The 19,508-nt window shown below is 42.3% G+C and overlaps 1 protein-coding gene across 1 annotated transcript in view; it reads left to right on the forward strand.

The window, feature by feature from the left end:
* Window positions 1-17,637, forward strand: part of FSCN2 (fascin actin-bundling protein 2, retinal) — a 32,203-nt gene extending 14,566 nt beyond the window's left edge. The window contains exons 2-5 of the mRNA XM_087710170.1: window positions 8,665-8,821; window positions 12,654-12,775; window positions 14,483-14,650; window positions 16,485-17,637. Of these exons, the coding sequence (XP_087566296.1) occupies window positions 8,665-8,821; window positions 12,654-12,775; window positions 14,483-14,650; window positions 16,485-16,690 (653 nt within the window). The 3' untranslated portion in view covers window positions 16,691-17,637. The remainder of the gene's footprint in view (window positions 1-8,664; window positions 8,822-12,653; window positions 12,776-14,482; window positions 14,651-16,484) is intronic.
* The last annotated feature ends 1,871 nt before the right edge of the window (window positions 17,638-19,508 follow it).

Raw genomic sequence — 19,508 nt, forward strand, 5'->3', positions numbered from 1 at the left:
TTTTGTGTGTGTGTGCTTTTGCCTGGAATGTTGCCTTCCCTTACATATTTTTTAAAAAAGTAATTTGAAGACTAGGAAGGAAGGACTGAAACCTCCAAACGTACCTCTGTACTAGATGATTAAGAGGCGGCCTTATTTAAATTATTTAAATGTTTGCATTTTGATGTTTTTGAATTCCCAAAAAGTCATACCAGGCTGCAAAAGCCTATTCCTCTTATACACTGGGATTTGAAGCTAAATGCCCTGTGAGACATCCCTTAGAGAAGAGGTGGTAGGAAAGGAGCTATCAAGCTACTTTTTTTTTTTAAAGGAGGAGAAGAAGATCAGACTGTAAAGACCTAGAGGAATTCTGGAAGAGGTTTGGGGGTCCATAGTAGTGCTTCTCCTCTTTTCCCTTCATAAATCTCCCCATGCAATCTGCTATGCTTTGTTGATGTTATTGATGATGCTGGAACATTCTTAGCTCCCATTGTCTACTTTATGTTGCTGGATATGTATATGTGTGCATGTGGGTGCTGTCAGCCCCTTCACACTCTTCATCTGCAGGAGAGATGGGGGAAGGTAGCAGATAACATTTCATCCTCTTTCAACTAAGCTGGCAGAAACTCAGGAATTCTCTTCCTGTCCTTTCATCTACAAGAGCAGAGAAAAAAATCACACTTTGATATTAACTTTGAGAGAAGAGACAACTGTTAACTATTCAGGTGTCAAAACCCACCTTCTCAGCCCCACTTCAGTGTTTAGGGAGAATGATTAGTAGGAACTTTTCTCACTATCAGGTGATGTTCAGTAGGAAGACCAAGGAAGCCAGAGATATCCACCATTTTCCTTGTCGCCATTCAATATGTATGTATACCTCTTTCTATAATAGAATAAAATTTGGCCATTGAGGCAATGCTATTTATGTCAATATAACTTCCTGATCACTTGGGGAAAGGTGGATTATATATTAATGCAGCCATAAAAATTACTTCATATCCCTTATTCTCTCTAGAGAGTGAAAAGTAGCTTCAGGAAGAATTTCGAGACAGAAATAACAAAAAGGTAAAAATCTCTGCTATTATCAAATAATTGCTGTTTTGAGAAAAATGGGGAAATCTGCTTCATTTTTAATAGCACAAACATTTTAAAAATGCATTGTATATAAATTGTCCATGCCATATATAGCTCCCATACCTTCTAACCATTCATGTGTGGTAGATCCCATTAAATTCACATTAGAAATTGCAGGAAGACCAGACTAATGAAAATATAAAAAGGTCAGAGGAGCTAAATTTTGAACAAAGCTGATTGGCTAGAAAAGGCTGCCAATGGGATGATCAGGCCAGGGGATTCATCTGACCAATGGGCTTTCACCTTTCTGCCAATTTGAATATCCTGCAAAATAGTGCTAAAAGGAGAGCAGTAATTTGTCTTCTCTGTCTACCCCAGCAGAAACATTATGCCTACAAGGAGAGAAATTTATCCTTCCTACTCATCCCTCGCTGTTCAAATGATCCCTAATCACTGCTGCGGTTTTAAAACACGTGTTGACATGACCACAATTGAGCCCGAAATTTTGGTTGCTAAGTGAGACATTTCTTAAATGAATATTGCCCCATTTTATGACCTTTCTTGCCAGTTGTTAAGTGAATCACTGCAGTCATTAAATGAGTAACACAGTTGTTCAATGAATCTGGCTTTCCCATTGACTTTCCTTGTCAGAAGGTCGCAAAAAGGGATCACATGACCCCGGGACATTTGCAACTGTGAATCAGTTGCCAAGTGTCTGTATTTTGATCATGTGACCATGGGGATGTGGCAAGGGTCGTAAATGTGAAAAACAATCATGAATCACTTTTTTCAGTGCTATTGTAACTTTGAACGGTCGCTAAAATGCAGTGGATCTCTTGCAGTCCCCTGCCAGTAGTAGATTACCTCACGTGGGTTGCAAATTTCAATCCATCATCCTTGATCCAAATCCTATAAAGATTACTACGGTACCAAAAAATAACTTGGCTAACCACACATCCTGTTTGACTTGGATTGTCTCAGTTTTGCACTCTGATTGTTCCAACTTATGTAAAAAAAAAAATCCAGAAAAGCAGAGCTGGAGATATGATCTCACTTTCTTTCCTCTTCTCTTGACCTTCAAGATCAGTTTATTCTGCTTTTCCATTGCTCTGAGGAGAAACAGGCGAAAATGCTTGATGTTCAGATTCCCACTGTGCCTGGAAGGCCTTAAGTTCGCTTGACGCAAACTGTGCCCAGTTTTCTGAGAATATTGTACAGCCAAGCTATAAGAGGCAAGACAACTCTGTTGTTTATGTACAACTACTTGAAATCTAATATACAGACAGAGCATATTTGCCAAAAATTAGAATAGCAATCTACATTTTATTGTTGGAAGAAATTTCCATCTGGGTTCAGTTCCAAGTGGGGAAAAAGACACTGGAAACATGGAGGCTGCTTGGAAAGATGGCTTAATGGTGGACAGGATGACATGTCTTGGAGCTCCTGGGTGAAAAGGGAAGAGATGCTGAGAGTTCCTGGGTTTTATGCCCTCTCTGGGCTTTGAACTTCCTGAGACATAGGAAGAATATCCTGATTGGTTGCTGTCAGAGGTCATAGCTAGCTTTGTAGGTTGTCTTTGTACTAAGTTGGGTTGAAATTTGGTGGGTGGTGCAATGAAATGGGGTAGATCTTTCTTATGTAGAATAGGCTGGCTCAGGCCTTAATGGCCCATTGACAAACGTGGGGGGGCTATTAAGAGTTAGTTGATTTCCTGCCTAAAACATGTTTCTCTGGCTCAGGCCTTAATGGCCTATTGACAAAGGTGGGGGATGGGTTTCTGCCTCCCTTTTAGGGGGAAATATTTTTCCCCTTTAACATTTCCTAAAATATTTCATTCTTCTAGGAGAGGAGTGGGTGCTAATTTCCTACATTATAAAGCAGACTTTCTCCTGCCTTTAGATTTCTTTAACTTTTCTCCAATATTGACACAGCATTTTATGGAAATACAAGTCTCCTTCTGTTGCTTGTCCTTCAGGGAGAGGAAATAGCACAATAATCCCATCCCCCAATATAAACTCATCCCTCTGAGTATGAAGATGTAGTTTTCCACTGGCAGTTCATGTTTCATCACACCCATCGTCCATATTTCCAGTGATCTGTAAAGCTTTAGTTGGTGTGTCCCCTCTCTTCCTACAATAAAATGTAGGTTGCTAACTGCTGTTTCCCTACCAAATTCTTATCACTGGATTAATAGAAGAAGGCACTACTTAAAGAATCTGCCACTACAAAATATTTACCCAGGAATTTCAATGTACACATCATAATCCGCATCCTCTAGTCTAAAGCTTCTTTAGGGAACTCAGCGGTCCTTTCCGGGTTTATGATCTAATTTTACCTGCAGTATTCTCCCAAACATCACAGCCTACGGTTCTTTTATACTCTTTGAACTCTCCCTCTTGTCCAGATAAGGCTCTCTAGCATACGTGAGAGGCTGCTGGTGTTATAACAATGCAGCTCCAAGTACTGTCACTGAGGTGGGACACAAATTGCTTTTCTAGACTGCACAACCAGAGTACAGGGATCTGGAGTTCTCTGTCCTTAAGCGTGCAATGCTTAATGCATTGTCTGTGTGACCCCCACACCCAGCCCCCTGCGCATGTGCACACAACCCCCCGTGCATGTGCACACACAACCCCAAGCATGTATGCGCGATTTGTCTCACACACACCCCCTCGTCCATTTCTGGCTTTCAGGTTGGTGCAAGAGGCTTCCCAGGCCCAAAACAGGCTATGGGGGTGTTGTGTGAGGCCCCAAAATGCAATGCGAGTGGCCCCCCATGCGCATGCACCCCCCATGCACGGCAGAGACCTGAAGACCAGTTGGCCGGCAGGAGGTGTGCGTGCATATACAGTGGACCTGAGCTGAGGCGACGGCTAGGGTGCCTACAGAGAGGGCTCTGCATGCCCCATGTGGTACATGTTCCATTGGTTCGCCATCCCAGCTCTATTGCCTGCCAATGATTTTCTGACCATTCCCATTCACTTTTTTTTGTCAGTTGTTGTGTTTGTTGTAATCTGCCCAATTTTGCCAGGTCATTTAATATTCCAAGGAGCCCCGGGTGCCTGTCACATTCCCTCGTCTCAGCATCTCTTGGATTCTTTCAGCTTCTATTTGATCAGATGAGACGCTCTCTACTGTCAGCAGATATGCAGGATAAAAGCCATGGGAGAGGCTATCAGGCTTCCATTTTCTATTCTGTTTCCTGTGCTCACTGCTAAAAGACAAAACAAAACAAAAAAAAACCCAAAATAACTCTTGGTCATGGTCCCTGATTGCATCTATGACATTTCCTTATTTAATAGTGCAAGATGAATGTCACCTGATTTTTTTTTTATGCAGGCAATGTGCTCCTGGCTCTTAATTTACATTTGAACACTTCAGAAGCTGGGTTAATGCCCGCTGGCAAATGTAGCTATTATTATTATTATTATTATTATTATTATTATACAATTGTATCACAGCGGCCAGTTGTTTCGCCGGATTTGGCATTGGTTATTATTATTATTATTATTATTATTATTATTATTATTATTATTATTATTATCAGGCAAATGTTGCAGCAACATTGGTAACATGGCTTGACTTCTTAATGCTTGTATGCGGAGTCCCTTTCCAATGACCTCCTACCTAACATGGGGAATGTTAGGGGTGGGTCAGATTTGGCCGGTGGAACAGGATTGAGTGGATCCTTCCTACTTCCAAGTTTCTTCTGTATCGAATACTCTTTCCAAGTATATGTAATAGATGTTCGATTCTAATCTAGCACAAGAGTACGGTAATGGAAGACCTTCCTTTATGTTTTCAGTGAAGGTAAGTAGCAGGTCTAAATCTTCTGGCATGTCGTCATTAGACTGATGGCTGCAGTTTTGGAGCTGATGAAAAAATTATCATGTTACTTAAAAACTGTACCTCAGAATTCTCCATCTTTTGGAGCACTGACCCCCAACATTTTGGATCAGGTGGAGAAGCCTTCTGGGCAAGAGTACATGATGGGCTTTTGAAATAACACCTCTGGTGTCTGTATAAAGCCTTCGTCGTTATAGTCAGCATTGAGAATTAGGTTACTATTTACCATGCCAAGAAAGTTGGACCTGGATTAAGAACAAACATATTGGGTAACTCGGTTACCAGTAGGTAACCCTTTGATGGCCAGGAGCCACATTTGGCCTCTGAATGTAAAAGGCCTTGATTAAGAGGGTAATAGTGCAAAGGCCTATCATTGTCAAGATTTTGAAGCAGGATTGAAGGGAATTTGGGAACTTCTTTGGTTTTAAACTTACACCACTTTTTTTGCCCTACAATCTCAGTAACTATGGCTTCAGGAGGTTCCTATCTTAGAGCAACCTCAGCATTTATGGAATAAAAGGAAAGACTTGCATCATAAGGTTTTGAGGAGGTTTATTTATTTATTTGACAAATTAAATTTGCCCATTTCCCCCAAAGTGACTCTAGGCGGCCTATAATAAAACTAGGAAATAAAATATTTTACAAACCCATTAAAATAGCAAATAGTAGGTAAAACCAAACTGTGAGAGGGAAGACGTTACATCGAATACGTATAACCAGCATGCAGGCTTTCTATTAGATGTAACGTCAGCTTATTTGGGTAATGAAGTCTTTCTCAGTCTCCTGGATTTCAATTCCATTGAATATTCCAGATATTCATGATTGAGGACAGCAAATGTAATTCCCAAACCTGGCATGACTGGAATTCTAGTGAGGAACTTAAATGTGGAAAGCATTCTGAATTAAGCAGGTTTTGAGCCTGAAATAGTTGCCTCCAGCTCAAAACAGCCATCTGAAGGCTCTCCTGGAATGTCAAAATCTATTCTCCACTGAAAATGTTTTGTCCACCCTCAGCGAAGAGTTATGTGAGTTCAGCAAGAAATAACACTCTTCAAGAGCTCATCACTCAGCTTAGCAGTACTGGACAATTTCAGTCCAGTCTCCATCATTTCCTTTTTGGCTTATAGCTTATAAAGGCTTATACTCCAAAGGGCCCTGAAGGAAGCAGATTCCATTGCAGCTCTGCTCCATGAAACCCAATAGCCTCCTAACCTTTTATCCTTCCTCAAAACAATAAAATCTAGCTCTTCTAAAAATTGGGATAGTGGGAAGTCAGGATGGGTTAAGAATGTGGGTTTCATCAGGTCAATGCAATTGTGGCACCAGGTTTTTCTGTTTTTTAGCTTTATTGTTTTATTGCTTTTGGTTTTATGATCGTTTATGATTGTTTTATTGGTTGTGAGCTGCTCAGAGTTGATTCTAAAATAGGCAGCTACACCAATGTTTTAAATAAATAGGTAAACCATCTGGACCCTTTACAGTAGAGTTTCAGGCCAGGCTATAGTAGCAGGCAGTGTTGATTGTACATATGGATAAGCTCTGCTGCTAGGACAGAGATAATGTATCAATTCTGGCCCTCCTTGATTCCCTCAGTTGCTTTCAGTATCCTTCTGTGCTGGCTAAGGGTGCCGGGACTGGGCAGCATAATTCTTCAGTGGTTCTCTGACCTCCAGGTTTCAGTCAGTGTCGGTAGTAGTACAGGAAAGGTCCAGCCCTAGGCCCCTGCTTTGTGGGATGGCACAGAGATCAATTCTCTTTCCACTCCTCTGTAAGATTTAAATGCAACTGGTGGGCAAGATTATCTATTGACATGGGGTCAAAAATAATCAATATATCTCTTATACTTTACATATATGTTGGGTTATCCAGATGATTCCATCAAGGTATGTTCTCAAGGCCAATGTTTGAATCTGTATGGAGGACAGGTCTTATTTTCTTTTGACCCCCGAAATAAGCACTTGGCCTTATTTTTGGGGAGGTCTTATTATTTTTGAGGTGCAGGAGGCGGTGAGCGTGGTCACCTCATGGCTGCTGCTGCGTTCCAATATTTTCAGGGAGGGCTTATTTTTTGGGGAAGCCTTATTTTAGCACATGCACTCAAAAGCCCAATTGGGATTATTATCTGGGGAGATCTTATTTTCAGGGAAACAGGGTGTCAGGGCCTCTCATATCTAGCAATTTCCATTGTTGCCTCAGGCAGAGTTGGTGCACACTCTGAACTCTTTTTAGATTTGCCTCTTAAGGAGCAGGTGGCAGTTGTGGCTGGGAGAGTCTTTGTATAAATATTTCATGTGCACTAGTTGTGCCTGTTCTTAGATCATAAGGCACACTCACAGCCATCCATGCCTTAGTCACCTCCTGAGTGGACTACTGCAACACACTACAACATACTGCATATGAGGCTACTGTTGAAAATCATTCAAAGCTTCAGCTGGTCCAGAATGAAACCACAGATTCAGATTTTGGATATACCAAAGTATGGCTACATAACACCTTTGCTATGTGAGCTATGCTAGTTTTCAAGTGCAATTCAAGGTGTTGGTCATCACCTACATAGCATGGAGCCTTTTTGTTTGTCGGACTGCCTATCTGCAATGCAAAGGTATACTCTATGTCCCTTTAGTAAAGTAATAACATTGTCACCTGATGGGCCCTTGGAAGCATCTCTGCTATGGTGTTTATCTTGTACAACAGGATTCTGACAGATATACTATAAACAGCTCCAAACCTGTTGGCTTTCCAGAAGCCCCTGAAGATCTGACTTCTCTCCAAGGCACTGAGGCTAGGATGTTAATAGAGTTTGGGAATAGGTGTAGGTGATATGCTTGAATTAGATGTTTATCAGAGCCTCAACTCTTAATTAGTTTGAACAGTTATGGTTTTTATCTTTTTCATTGTCCATTGTTAGATGGCTGGCCCTATAAATTGGTTGAATAAATGCATGTTCCAAGGGACAGAAAAGGCCATCATATAACAATAAACAAATGAATATATTTTATACTAAACCACAAACAAATGTAAATGTAACCACACAACATAACAGAACAATGAATCAGGAACTCTCATTCAGCTGGGCCTGGTGGTCTTGAAGGCTTCCCTCAAGGTGAGCAGAGTTGAGTGTTGGGCCTGCAGACATCTTTTCTTTGGGGTCTTTGGCCTGCCACCCTTTCTATTATTCTGCTATGCATTGTGGGAAATGGGAGGGGGAATTGTACGTAGTCACAACAAAATTCTTTCTAGAAAGCCAAGGTCATCTTTTGTCTCTGCACCTCTGCACTTGACCAGAATTGGATAGGTGGAACTGCCAGCATGACAGTGGAAGATTAGATCATGTGATGGACTTGTGGGTGTGGGGGCAAGATCTTGGACTTTCAACTGTGTGGGGAAACCCAGGAAGCCTTCAGATTCAGATTTTCCCAGATGTGCCAACGTGGCTCTCTTAATAAATTGGAACTTTGAGCAATACTTTGCTTTGGACTCTGATTTACTTTTGGATACTATTTGGAACCCTGACATTGAGCTTTTTTGCCTGTTTGAGAGGAGATTATAAAATGCGTAATAATTATTAATAATAATGGGTGGTTAATAAAACATATTGTGCTGTTTAATTATTTAAATAATTATTTACAAGTTCCATGTGTCTAAATTAGTACCACTACTTGAGTGCTTTCCTAAGGATCTTGGCATCTTCTCTTACAAGCTCGATTAGAGGTGAATTGGGGTATCTGGTAACTAAATGATTTGAAAATACGTTCTTCCTTCTAGGTGTGAATGTCTCGGCCAATCAGGATGAAGAAACACACCATGAGACCTTCCAGATGCAGATTGACAAAGAAACCAAGAAGTGTATTTTCCATTCCAACACAGGCAACTACTGGACCTTGGTGGCACACGGAGGGATTCAAGCCATGGCTACTGAAATGTGAGTTGCACTGGGCAGCTTCATTTTGCTGACAGGTCCCTAAAGCAGGGATTGATAACCTATGCTCGGTGGACCGAATATGATTTAAAATAAATATATTTCCATGTCTGTCTGTGAGGCAGACATCACTATAGATGATTACCACCTCCTTGGGCAGCCATTTTGGTGAAGGCACTGTCAATCAAAGCAGCTAGTCGAATTTTTCGATCTTTTTCGTCGCGCTGTGATGACGTCAAAGGCGCGATTTTGTCGATCGCGCTTTTGTCGTCCGCGCTTTTGACGGGTCACGGTCTCGGTTGTCGCGCTGTGATGACGTCAAAGGCGCGATTTTGTCGATCGCGCTTTTGTCGTCCGCGCTTTTGACGGGTCACGGTCTCCAACAGTGACATGGTCTCTAGCCCCTAAGCATAAGAGAATTGCATAGTCCTACCCTAAATAATCAGGATTTCAGAAGAGTGTCCATTGCATGCACTAGGCATCTTAATGAAGAACTCATTTGGAGGAGAAATGGGCACCAGATTTAGTAAAGAGCTAAATTCATCAAAACAACAAAAATAACACTGCACCATCACAAAGCAGATTCTCTTTTTTGCAGACCCATAGAGTTAATGTGCCTGTGCAAAAGGGGGAAAGCTTGTGCCGTGATGGCAAGATGCTGCTTTTGGCATCTGCTCCCGCATTTATCTTTCTCTGCAGAGCTTGCATTTAGACAATTGCTGTTTCTCAAGAACATGTCCCTTCCTCCTTCAGCAGCAACTGTTCCTATGCAGTCTCTCTCTGCTTCTCTGCCCCTCCTCCCCTGTCCAAACCAATAACTTTGGCAAACATGTAAGAGTGGAATAGGTTGAAAAATGTCCTATGCAAATGACTCCATCTCTTTGAAAACGCACACACCTCGTGCGGGAATCCATGGTTGGACATTTGGAGGGTGTGGGTGTTTTAAAAAAGTTATTCCTGTACAAAATATTCATCTGCTTCTACACAAATAACAGCCAGCCAGTTGGTGGAAGGTTAAAATAATTTAACTGCTTGATCAGAACTAATTTCATAATTTTCTTCTGCAGAATCTAGTGTCATAGATTCTGCCTTGGACTTCATTGATTTTATTATTTGTTTGTATGCTTGATTAATTGATGGTTGTGAGCCTCAGAGCTACTGACAGTTGGGCAGCTTACAAATTTAATAAATTATTAAATTTATTATAGTTCGTCACACAGTCAGCCAGATAATCAGATTGGATTTGGCACTTTTATCCACCTATTGCAGGGGTGTCAAACTCAAGGCCCGTGGGCTGGATCTGGCCTGCTGGGCCGCCCTAAACACAGCTAAGGTCCAGCCCGTGGTGCCTCTGCTAGAGAAAACAGAGCACAAGGGGGGGGCCTCCGGTTTTGCTGGCAGAGGGCTGCAGGAGGCCCTCCCAAGCTCCGTTTTTACTTGCAGAGGATTGCAGGAGGCCATCTCAGCCAAAAATGGAGCTTGGGGGGCTGTTTTCGCTGGGCCATAGAGTGCTTGGGCCATAGGCGCCCCTGAGATGACTGACATCAAGCTGGCCACACACCCCTGGCCCACGCCCCCCCCCCAAGATTCAACACAACCCCAAATGAAATCAAGTTTGACACCCCTGACCTTTTGAGTCCTTCCCAAGGATCTGGGATAGGCAGATGTTGCTGTTTTTATGGTGTTAAAGATATTATGGCAGAATGTAAATTGTTCCAAGAAAACCTGGGATTGAGTAATAGTGATCTTGTCATAACTAACATTATGGCTGGTTCGGAGAACCTCCAAATCCCACCCCTGGCTGGCCCCTCCGACCCCCCCCCCACCCCTGCCAGGAATTTCCATGCGGCCCATTTTGGATGCGAGGTAAGTGCAGGACCCGCGTGGAGGCTTGAGGAGGGAGAAAAACAGGCCTCCCGCAAGTTCCAGAAGGCCTCCGGAGCCCAGGGGAGGCAGTTTTTGCCCTCCCAGAGGCTCGAGGAAAGCCTCCAGAGCCTGGGGAAGGCAAAAATGCCCCTCCCCCTGCCATGGTGCAGGAAGCTGCTTGGCCACGCCCATCATGGCCACACCCACCCAGCAACCGGGCCGAGAATCCGTTGGTGAAATTTTTGAAGCCCACCCCTGAGTACAAATCCATGTGAGTATCTGAATATATTTCTCTCACTTTCCCCATTCCCCTGGGGAAAATAATATTTTCAGGAAGATAATTTAATTTGGGGGGAAAACATGAGGGAAAAGAATAACATCTTTTCTCAGTGTCCTCGTTTCAATACAATAAAGAGCAAGCACCACCTTCTTGGTTGTTTTTAGCTGTTTTTAATTTTAGAATCTGGGCGATCCAACAACAGCTTCTCTGCCTTCTCCTCCTCCAACTGCGCCCTCACTTTCCCTTTAACATGTGACACTTCTTTTAAGCAAGAACATTTAAGAAATTTCTAATCCAGGCAAGCATGAGCTCAAGGCTAAAACTGGACAAAAGTAGATTAGATTAAAATTAGAATATTTAAAAGTGAGTGGGATTAACTCTTAGAACATATATGTAGACACTAAAGAAATATCCCCCCTGCCCTATTTTTCTTCAGTGACATGAATGTCTATTCAAAGACAAGGGCCGGGATAGGACTTGGCAATAAAATGAAGCACTGAAGTTCCCTGATGTTCCTTGTAGAGACTTGTCACAACTAGGAAAATCCTATTTATGCCCCTGAATAAAGCCTGGATGTTTTATGCTACAATTCAGTGGAACCGTGTCAAAGAAAAAGGAAAATATTCAGCAATACGTGAATATTGGATTCCACTCCTTTGGTTGGAATGTGCATTACAAATGTGTTTCCAGACCTTCATTTTTCATTTAGTACGGCAAATTCTCCATTCCACATACTCAGTCTATCGATTGCCAACTGAAGTGAAGAAGAATAGAATAGAATAGAATAGAATAACCTTGGAGATCATCTAGTTCAACCACCTGCTCAAGCAGGAGACCCTACCATTCCAGACAAGTGGCTGTTCAGTCTCTTCTTGAAAGCATCAATTGATGGGGCACCCACAACTGCTGAAGGCAAGCCATTCCACTGGTTGATTGTTCTCACTATTAGGACATTTCTTCTTAGTTCTAGGTTGCTTCTCTCCTTGATTAGTTTCCATCCATTGTTTCTTGTCTTGCCTTCTGGTGCTTTGGGAAAATTACTTACCGTGTTTAGTAGAATATCTAATGCAGAGGATTAGTCAGACAGATTTGCTCTCCATGGGAAAACTTGCAAACCCAATGAGTTACAGTAAGGTAAAGCTCAATAGTAATGCATCTAAGCCTTCAGGAAATGGTTGCAATAGAGCAGGGGTGTCAAACTCAAGGCCTGCAGGCCAGATTTGCTGCCCAGGATGTTTTAATGTGGCTTGCAGCGTCGGCCTGGAAATAGCAAATGAGTGGCCCAAAGTGCCTCTGGCCGCCAAAACGTGGGGGGGGGGCACATCTCATTTTGGCCAACAGGGTGCTGTAGCAGGTATTTGTCTCTCCCCCATCCCCCCAGGCAGCCCATTGAGGAGAACTACAATGCTGATCCGGCCCTTGAAGAAATCCAGTTTCACACCCCTTTGATTTACAAAGGCATAATAAATCTTTGTAAATACAACCCAAGGTACAATTTTTACAAATGTATCAAGATTCCAAAGATCTCCTTCCCATGTTGGGGGATGCTGTAGATATACTGTAAGTCGGCTTTATATGTGTAATAAACATCGAACAGAAAGAATAAAATCTTTTGGAAGGAATGAATAGTTTCTCCTTTCTGATTCTCCCATCAATCCGTGCTCTTCCTTTCTACTTTGGTTTCCTCAGATCCGCCAGCACTATGTTCGATCTTGAATGGCGTGGTCGCCGTGTTGCCCTTAAAGCTAACAATGGCAAATACATCTGCACCAAGAAGAATGGGCAACTGGCAGCTGTCAGTGACAGAGTGGGTGAGTCTTATCTCTGGAATCTGGATCCTGAAGATGAAGCTCCCTGGGGGCTTTGTTTCAGAAGCCCAGTCCTTCTAGATCAAAAAAAGTAGGAAGCCGTTGTGAGAAATCTGTTGTCTTTTGGATACTGAAGGACCACAACATCTCTGACAATTGCCTTACTAACTAGAGTTTTAGTAGAGTGGTGCATTAGTCAAACCCATTCGTTTTCTACTGCTTTCATATTAAAAATGCCTTTGAAAGATGAATAATCAAACCAAATCTGGATATCAAATATTGAACACAACAGATTTCTCACAACGGCTTCCTACTTTTTTTGATCTAGAAGGACTGGGCTTCTGAAACAAAGCCACCAGGGAGCTTCATCTTTTGTGGAATCTCAAAAATGGTAAAGCAGAATAAAGCCAGATAATCTAACAATATCTGAAAGTATGGTTCAAGTTTCTATATAGCTCTAATTACCATAGTAGCCAAAAATAAAATAAAAAGCAGAGTATAAATCTCGATCCCTCCAAATACATTGGACTACACTCTAATTATCGTTCTCTTTGTGCCCCACTGCAAGCAATAAACTTTGGGGCTTAGAAAAATCAAGAGGGAATGGAGGGAGCCGGAATAGATTCTGAAAAGTGTGTGTAATAGTGGAGGGCTAGATTGAAGAAAACTGAAATTTCCAAGGAAGTTGGAAGAAACCGAGTCTATTTCTAGAGATGCTAGCTGTGTTCAGCAGCATGTTAAGCATTATGTTACCTGTATATGCTTATTTTGAGTTAGCAATTATGGGAACCTTATCATTGAGTTGGTATACCCTGATCAGCCAGTTTTGAAGCCATAGTTAGCAAAGCAGATGTCCAGATCAGTTAGTAAGGAACAGGTAAATCAAATGAGACTTATCTGCTCAATATAGGCTGACAAGAGGACATCATTGTGTTCTTGAGCTGACTCTAGAACACTGTCAAGCTCTTATTGGTAAATAGTTATGCATACTGTATGTGAAAACTAGGGACATGGTGGCTCAGTGGCTAAGATGCTGAGCTTGTCAATCAGAAGGTTGGCAATTCAGCGGTTCGAATCCCTAGCGTCATGTAATGGAGTGAGCTCCTGTTACTTGTCACAGCTTCGGCCAACCTAGCAGTTTGAAAGCATGTAAAAATACAAGTATAAAAATAGGAACCACCTTTGGTGGGAAGGTAACAGCGTTCCGTGCGCCTTCGCCGTTTAGTCATGCCGGCACCATGACCACGGAGACGTCTTCGGACAGCACTAGCTTTGAAAGGGAGATGAGCACCACCCCCTAGAGTTGGGAATGACTAGCACACATGTGCAAGGGGAAGCTTTACCTTTACCTTATGTGAAAACAATTTTAACCTTACAAGAGAATCCTAAAGCAAGATTTGTTTAGCCTCAGAATTAAGAGATTATCCTATTTGGATTACCCCAAGCATGGAAAGAAGCAGGATTCTTCAACATTTCTAGAATTTTGGCAGATAGAGGGAACTTGCAGAAGTAGGACCATAAAACGAGCTCCAACTTCATAGCCCTAACTACTTTAAATCTTCCCTTCTGTTTGCCAAATATCCGCATTTCTAAGGGAGCAACCTTGTATTCCTTTGTGTGAAATGTCCTTTTTTAGATTTCCTAGCTCTTCAGGGTTATATGGTAGTCTCATTCACCTCAGAATGCACTGAGTTATAGTTGTTGCAACAGGGAAAGATGAAGAATTTGTTCTCAAGTTGATCAACCGACCCATTCTAGTGCTTCGTGGGGCTCATGGCTTTGTCTGCTACCATCGCAACTCCAACTTGTTGGATGCCAACCGTTCCATCTATGATGTCTTCCACCTCAATTTTAGTGATGGTGCTTACCAGGTCAAAGGTAATTAGTTGGCTGAAAACTGGGTGGTTGGAAGAGAGAAGGAGTTGGGGAACGTTCTTCATTCACACCGTGAATTAATTAATTAATTAATCAATCCCACGTCAGAGGAATGCCATACATGAAACACAGTGGGGCACTTCCTGCATGTGAGTGAACACTAGTGTATTTAAAGGTTGCTTAGTGTTAATGCTTTGAAGTTCCTATATGCATTCACATGCAAGAATGTCCATTTTGTTGACTACAATTCATCCCTACCCTGTATAATAATAGTTATTAAATGTTCTAAGTGCCAGGGCTTCTGTAGACAAATATTATAGTATAGCCTTTATTGTCATTGTACAAAATGAATACAACGGAATTGGTTAATAAGTGCAGTGATTCACTTAATTGTGGCAAGAACGGTTGTAAAAATGGGACAAAACAGACTTAACAGATGTCTCACTTAGTAACAGGAATTTTGGGTCCAATTGTGGGCCCACCTGTATTACCATCCCCAAAAAGGAAGTATTGTACTAGGGGAGAAATAGATTGTAAGAAAAAGGCCTAATAAAAACTGAATATGATCAACAGTCAAAGGCTACAGACAGTTGAAGAAAGAAAATTGGAAGGGAAACAGCTATAATGGGCAGTTTAGGAGCATCACAAGTATTTTTAAAAAATAACGTAGAGCAGATTTTTACAATCCATCGGCTAATTTCACACAATAGATTAAACTGTGGAAAGTTATCCAAGTCACAAGAGTGCCTCACATCTGACTTGCCATATGGAGCTATCTCTGGGCTATCATAGTTAGCTGCTGTGCTGCTGTTGGTAGACACGAAAGAGATTTAGAACATTTCCTCCTTGTTCCAGCTGTTCCATCATCCCCACCCTCTACTCCATGTGAGGAAAATAAGATACTTATTTGCAAAAGAACACAAAATGGCACATGTTCATTTTTCTTTCTGGATGCTTATTGAGAAATAATTATGGTGATAGGAATCAAATTTCCCTATATGGGGGAAGATTGTGACCAAGTGAGTGTCTTGCATGGTCTGTCTTGCAGGAACCACCTGGGCAACTCCTTGTTTTCTTATCTCATTCCTCTACCTTGAGCAGCTACGGGCAGCTGTTCAATTGGAAGACATTTAAACAGAGGACTGGCCTTCCCAAAGGATGCATATGCCAGTGTTTTAATTAGGGATCCTGTGGCTTCATGCTATTTTTAAAGTGGCTTTTATTTTCACTTCTCCTAACATGTTCTTGCATATGGTGGAACAATCTGCACTCTAGATTCTGTACTGTGATCTTGAGTGTGTTGGTTGTCGAATGAGAGAACTGGACAAATGTTGTCTTTTTAGAGTCCCCCCCCCACTCTAAATTACACTCATAATCACCTCATCATCCTGGCACTAGTGCTCATTTTCATATTTCAATCATCCCTTTACAGAGTTTGAACATCCTGGTCCATTGTGGATTCTGGCTTGCCTATAAGAAAAACTACCCTGTTTCCCTGAAAATAAGACCTCCCTGGATAATAAGCCCAATCGGGCTTTTGAGTGCATGTGCTAAAATAAGGCCTCCCCCGAAAATAAGCCCTCCCAGAAAATATTGTAACACAACAGCAGCCATGAGGTGACCACGCCCGCTGCCTCCTGCACCTCAAAAATAATAGGGCCTTCCCCAAAATAAGGCCAAGTGCGTGTTTCAGGGGTCAAAAGAAAATAAGACCCTGTCTTATTTTTGGGGAAACACGCTATCAGGCAAATATCCAAGCAAAGGTTTAGAATTAATAAAGACAAGTGGCTCCATTGTATGCGCCTTTCAATGACTTGTGCCTCTTTGGTGCTCCTAGGCCTCAATGACAGGTTCTGGTACGTGGCTAGCAATGGCACTGTGTGCAGCGATGGCGAGACTTCTGAGGACTTCTTCTTTGAGTTCCGTGAGTGCAGCCAGGTGGCCATTAAAGGGAAGAATGGCAAATACCTACGAGGAGACCCAGCTGGAACCCTGCGGGCTGATGCTGATACCCTAAACTGTGCGACATTTTGGGAGTACTGAGCCCCTCCCACAAGGCTTGAGATGCTCCAGAGCCCAGCCTGGTGCCCAAGCCTGGACACTTGGGTGGCATGTGAGAGGGGAAGGTCAGTTCTGGCACCTGGACTCGAGGGGCCTTACGCTTCCATATCCTGCAAGGAAAAAGATGGCTCAGGATAGAGGAACCTCTTCACCCAGGGGTATTTTTATTTTTATTTTGGTCTTTCTTGCCTAAGTTTAGAAGTGACACACTAGTAAGGCTCCTAGAAGGAGGTTACTGTGCTGTGCCTGACTAAGTCGCAGAGGTTGTATTTCCCTATCAGTTTCCCTAGGGCATCCTTGTTTTTTTCCTCCAGAGGTGTCATACCTTACAAGACATCCAATGTAGGTATGTCAATGTTCCAGGAAACATGGGTATGCAAAACAAAGGAGACACGACAGTTTCAGGATTCATTGCAAATGTGGAAAGTCAGCTAGCCGGATGCAATAACTGAAGACACATATGTTAGGGGTGCTCCCAATTCCCAACACAATAAAGGCTTGGGTATTTATCTGCTCCTTAAAATCTGGTATTTTAAAGCTAAGTAGCAATAGACCCAGGACATGCCTATATTCTCTGCTCTTGGCAGTTTCAGTCAAGGCCTGCAATATGTTTAATATATTCTGTATTTCCAGATTACTTTTGTTTCTAGGAACAGCTCTTTTGAATCAAGCCCTTCCCACATTAACTATCCCGACTCAAGAGGTTGTAGCCCAAACATGGAAGGAATTTGGTGGTGTGTGGCTGTTCTCTCAGCCCAAATATCACAGGGTGGTATTGTGAGGAGAAATGGAGGGGGAGAGAGAGAGCGCACAAACTATGTATACCGCTTTGAGCTGATGTTATAAAAAGTGGGATTCACATCTGATGAAATAAAGGCAATAAATGCATAAAATGTAATGTATTTTCTACTCTAGATGCCGGAGATATAGTTTAGAAGCTGATACACTCAGAAACGCCTGGCAAGAGGAGAATGAGATGGTCCAGCTGTTGCAAGCTTTTTAATAATAAAATAAAATCCTGGGGTAAGACAAGAAGGAGAGTAGATTGAATTTTGGGCAGGCTTGCAAAAGATCGACTAAGATTTAAAGGAAGGAAAATTAGTGATGGATGAGCTTTTTTATAGGAAGAATGGGGGTCTGGGGCTGTGGAATTCTTGCCTGAGTTAGGATTAATTTTACAGTTGCTCTTCAGGAAATTTTCACAATGCCCAGGGCTGTCCAGTTATTGAAGCAGCCTCTCTTCTACTTTGCTCTCCTTCCATATCCGACATCCCTTCCGCAAATATTCTGAAAAGGAAGGATGCTGGTTCAATGGAGTTTCCTGTCCCAACAGCTGTCATGCAACACCATTGTCTATGAGATCTCTACAGACATGGCTGGCTCCCCTAGTTTCTCCTGCCTGATGGAATGGGTCTGCTTCCACAGCATTGGAAAAAGCAAAGGCCTTTAGTAGGAGAACGGAGGCTGAGTGAGTTGTAGCTGGAACTTTTGCATTGTTTCAGAATTCACAGCCTTCTGTCTTTTTTTTTTTTTTGCACCCCTTTTCTCTATTTTTACTCTGAAAGTAATGCATAGCAATTGTAAAGCAACACTATTGCTAATGTGGTGCAGCAGGCAAAAACAGAAGTCTTCCAGTAAAACAGAAGTGGTATTCAGCAAGTTCTAACCAGTTCTGGAGAACCGGTAGTGGAAATTTTGAGTAGTTCAGAGAACCGGTAAATACCACTTCTGACTGACCCTGCCCCCGTCTATTCTCTGCCTCCTAAGTCCCTGCTGATCAGGAGGAAATGGGGATTTTGCAGTAACCTTCCCCTGGAATGGGGTAGGAATGGAGATTTTACAGTATCCTTCCCCTGCCACGCCCATCAAGCCACGCCACACAAAAGCCATGCCACACCCACCAAGCCACACCCACCGAACCAGTAGTAAAAAAAAATTGAATCCCACCACTGCAGTGGAAGCCTTTCTACCATGCCCCACCCTCTACTGGAAATGGAGAGACTCTCGTTATCCAAAGGCAACAAACAGGCAGGAGTGTAGATACTAAACAAATGAGTATTTCAGATTTGCTTTTTATTTTGTTGCCCAAAAGGTACTGTCCAAAAGCATACTTGCATCTGAGAATGAGACTAGTATTTACTTCTTCAACTTAGTCTCATTAGAAACTCATCAGCTCAAAACCAGAAAAATTAAGCTGCAATAAAGATGAAGAAAATTACAGTGGTGTATAAAAAGATGCAGATCCATAAAAGAGAATAGTTACAACTTCACCTGTTGCTTGCCTCCTAACCATTCTCTTGCCCTTTGGAATGCTCCAGTACCTGTTTACTTTCTTGTACACATAGAAAGCAATGCGATTACAGCACAGCTTTGGGCAGGAACACTACGCAAACAGCTTACAGGACTCTCTTGAAATCTCTCTCCAATCTCGCCACATTGTGAGGAGAATGAGGAGAAAAAAACCCAAATGTTTTTTGTAGGTAGTTTCTCCTTTGCCCAATCTTTTCCTGCTGCCAGCACGTTCTATTGCTTTCAATATATAGAAGAATGAACTCTCTTCCTGTCCCATCTCGATGCTCTTCAGGCAAGAGAAAGATCAAATTACCGTACTTGCTTTATTTCTCCTCTCTCCTCATAAGAGAGATTGGAGAGAAAGAGATTTCAAGAGAATAGTGTAAGCTGTTTGCCTAGCACACTTGTGGCTGCTAGCTCCAGGCTGCCAGGGTGATCACATTGCCTTCAATGTATGAAAGAACAAAACAGTTTATTCTCTTGAAATCCCTTCCTCTCCAATATCACT

Source organism: Thamnophis sirtalis, unplaced genomic scaffold (genome assembly GCF_051295495.1).
Source record: "Thamnophis sirtalis isolate CommonGarterSnake01/CBP01778 unplaced genomic scaffold, rThaSir2_p1.2 scaffold_3, whole genome shotgun sequence".
Lineage (NCBI taxonomy): Eukaryota > Metazoa > Chordata > Lepidosauria > Squamata > Natricidae > Thamnophis > Thamnophis sirtalis.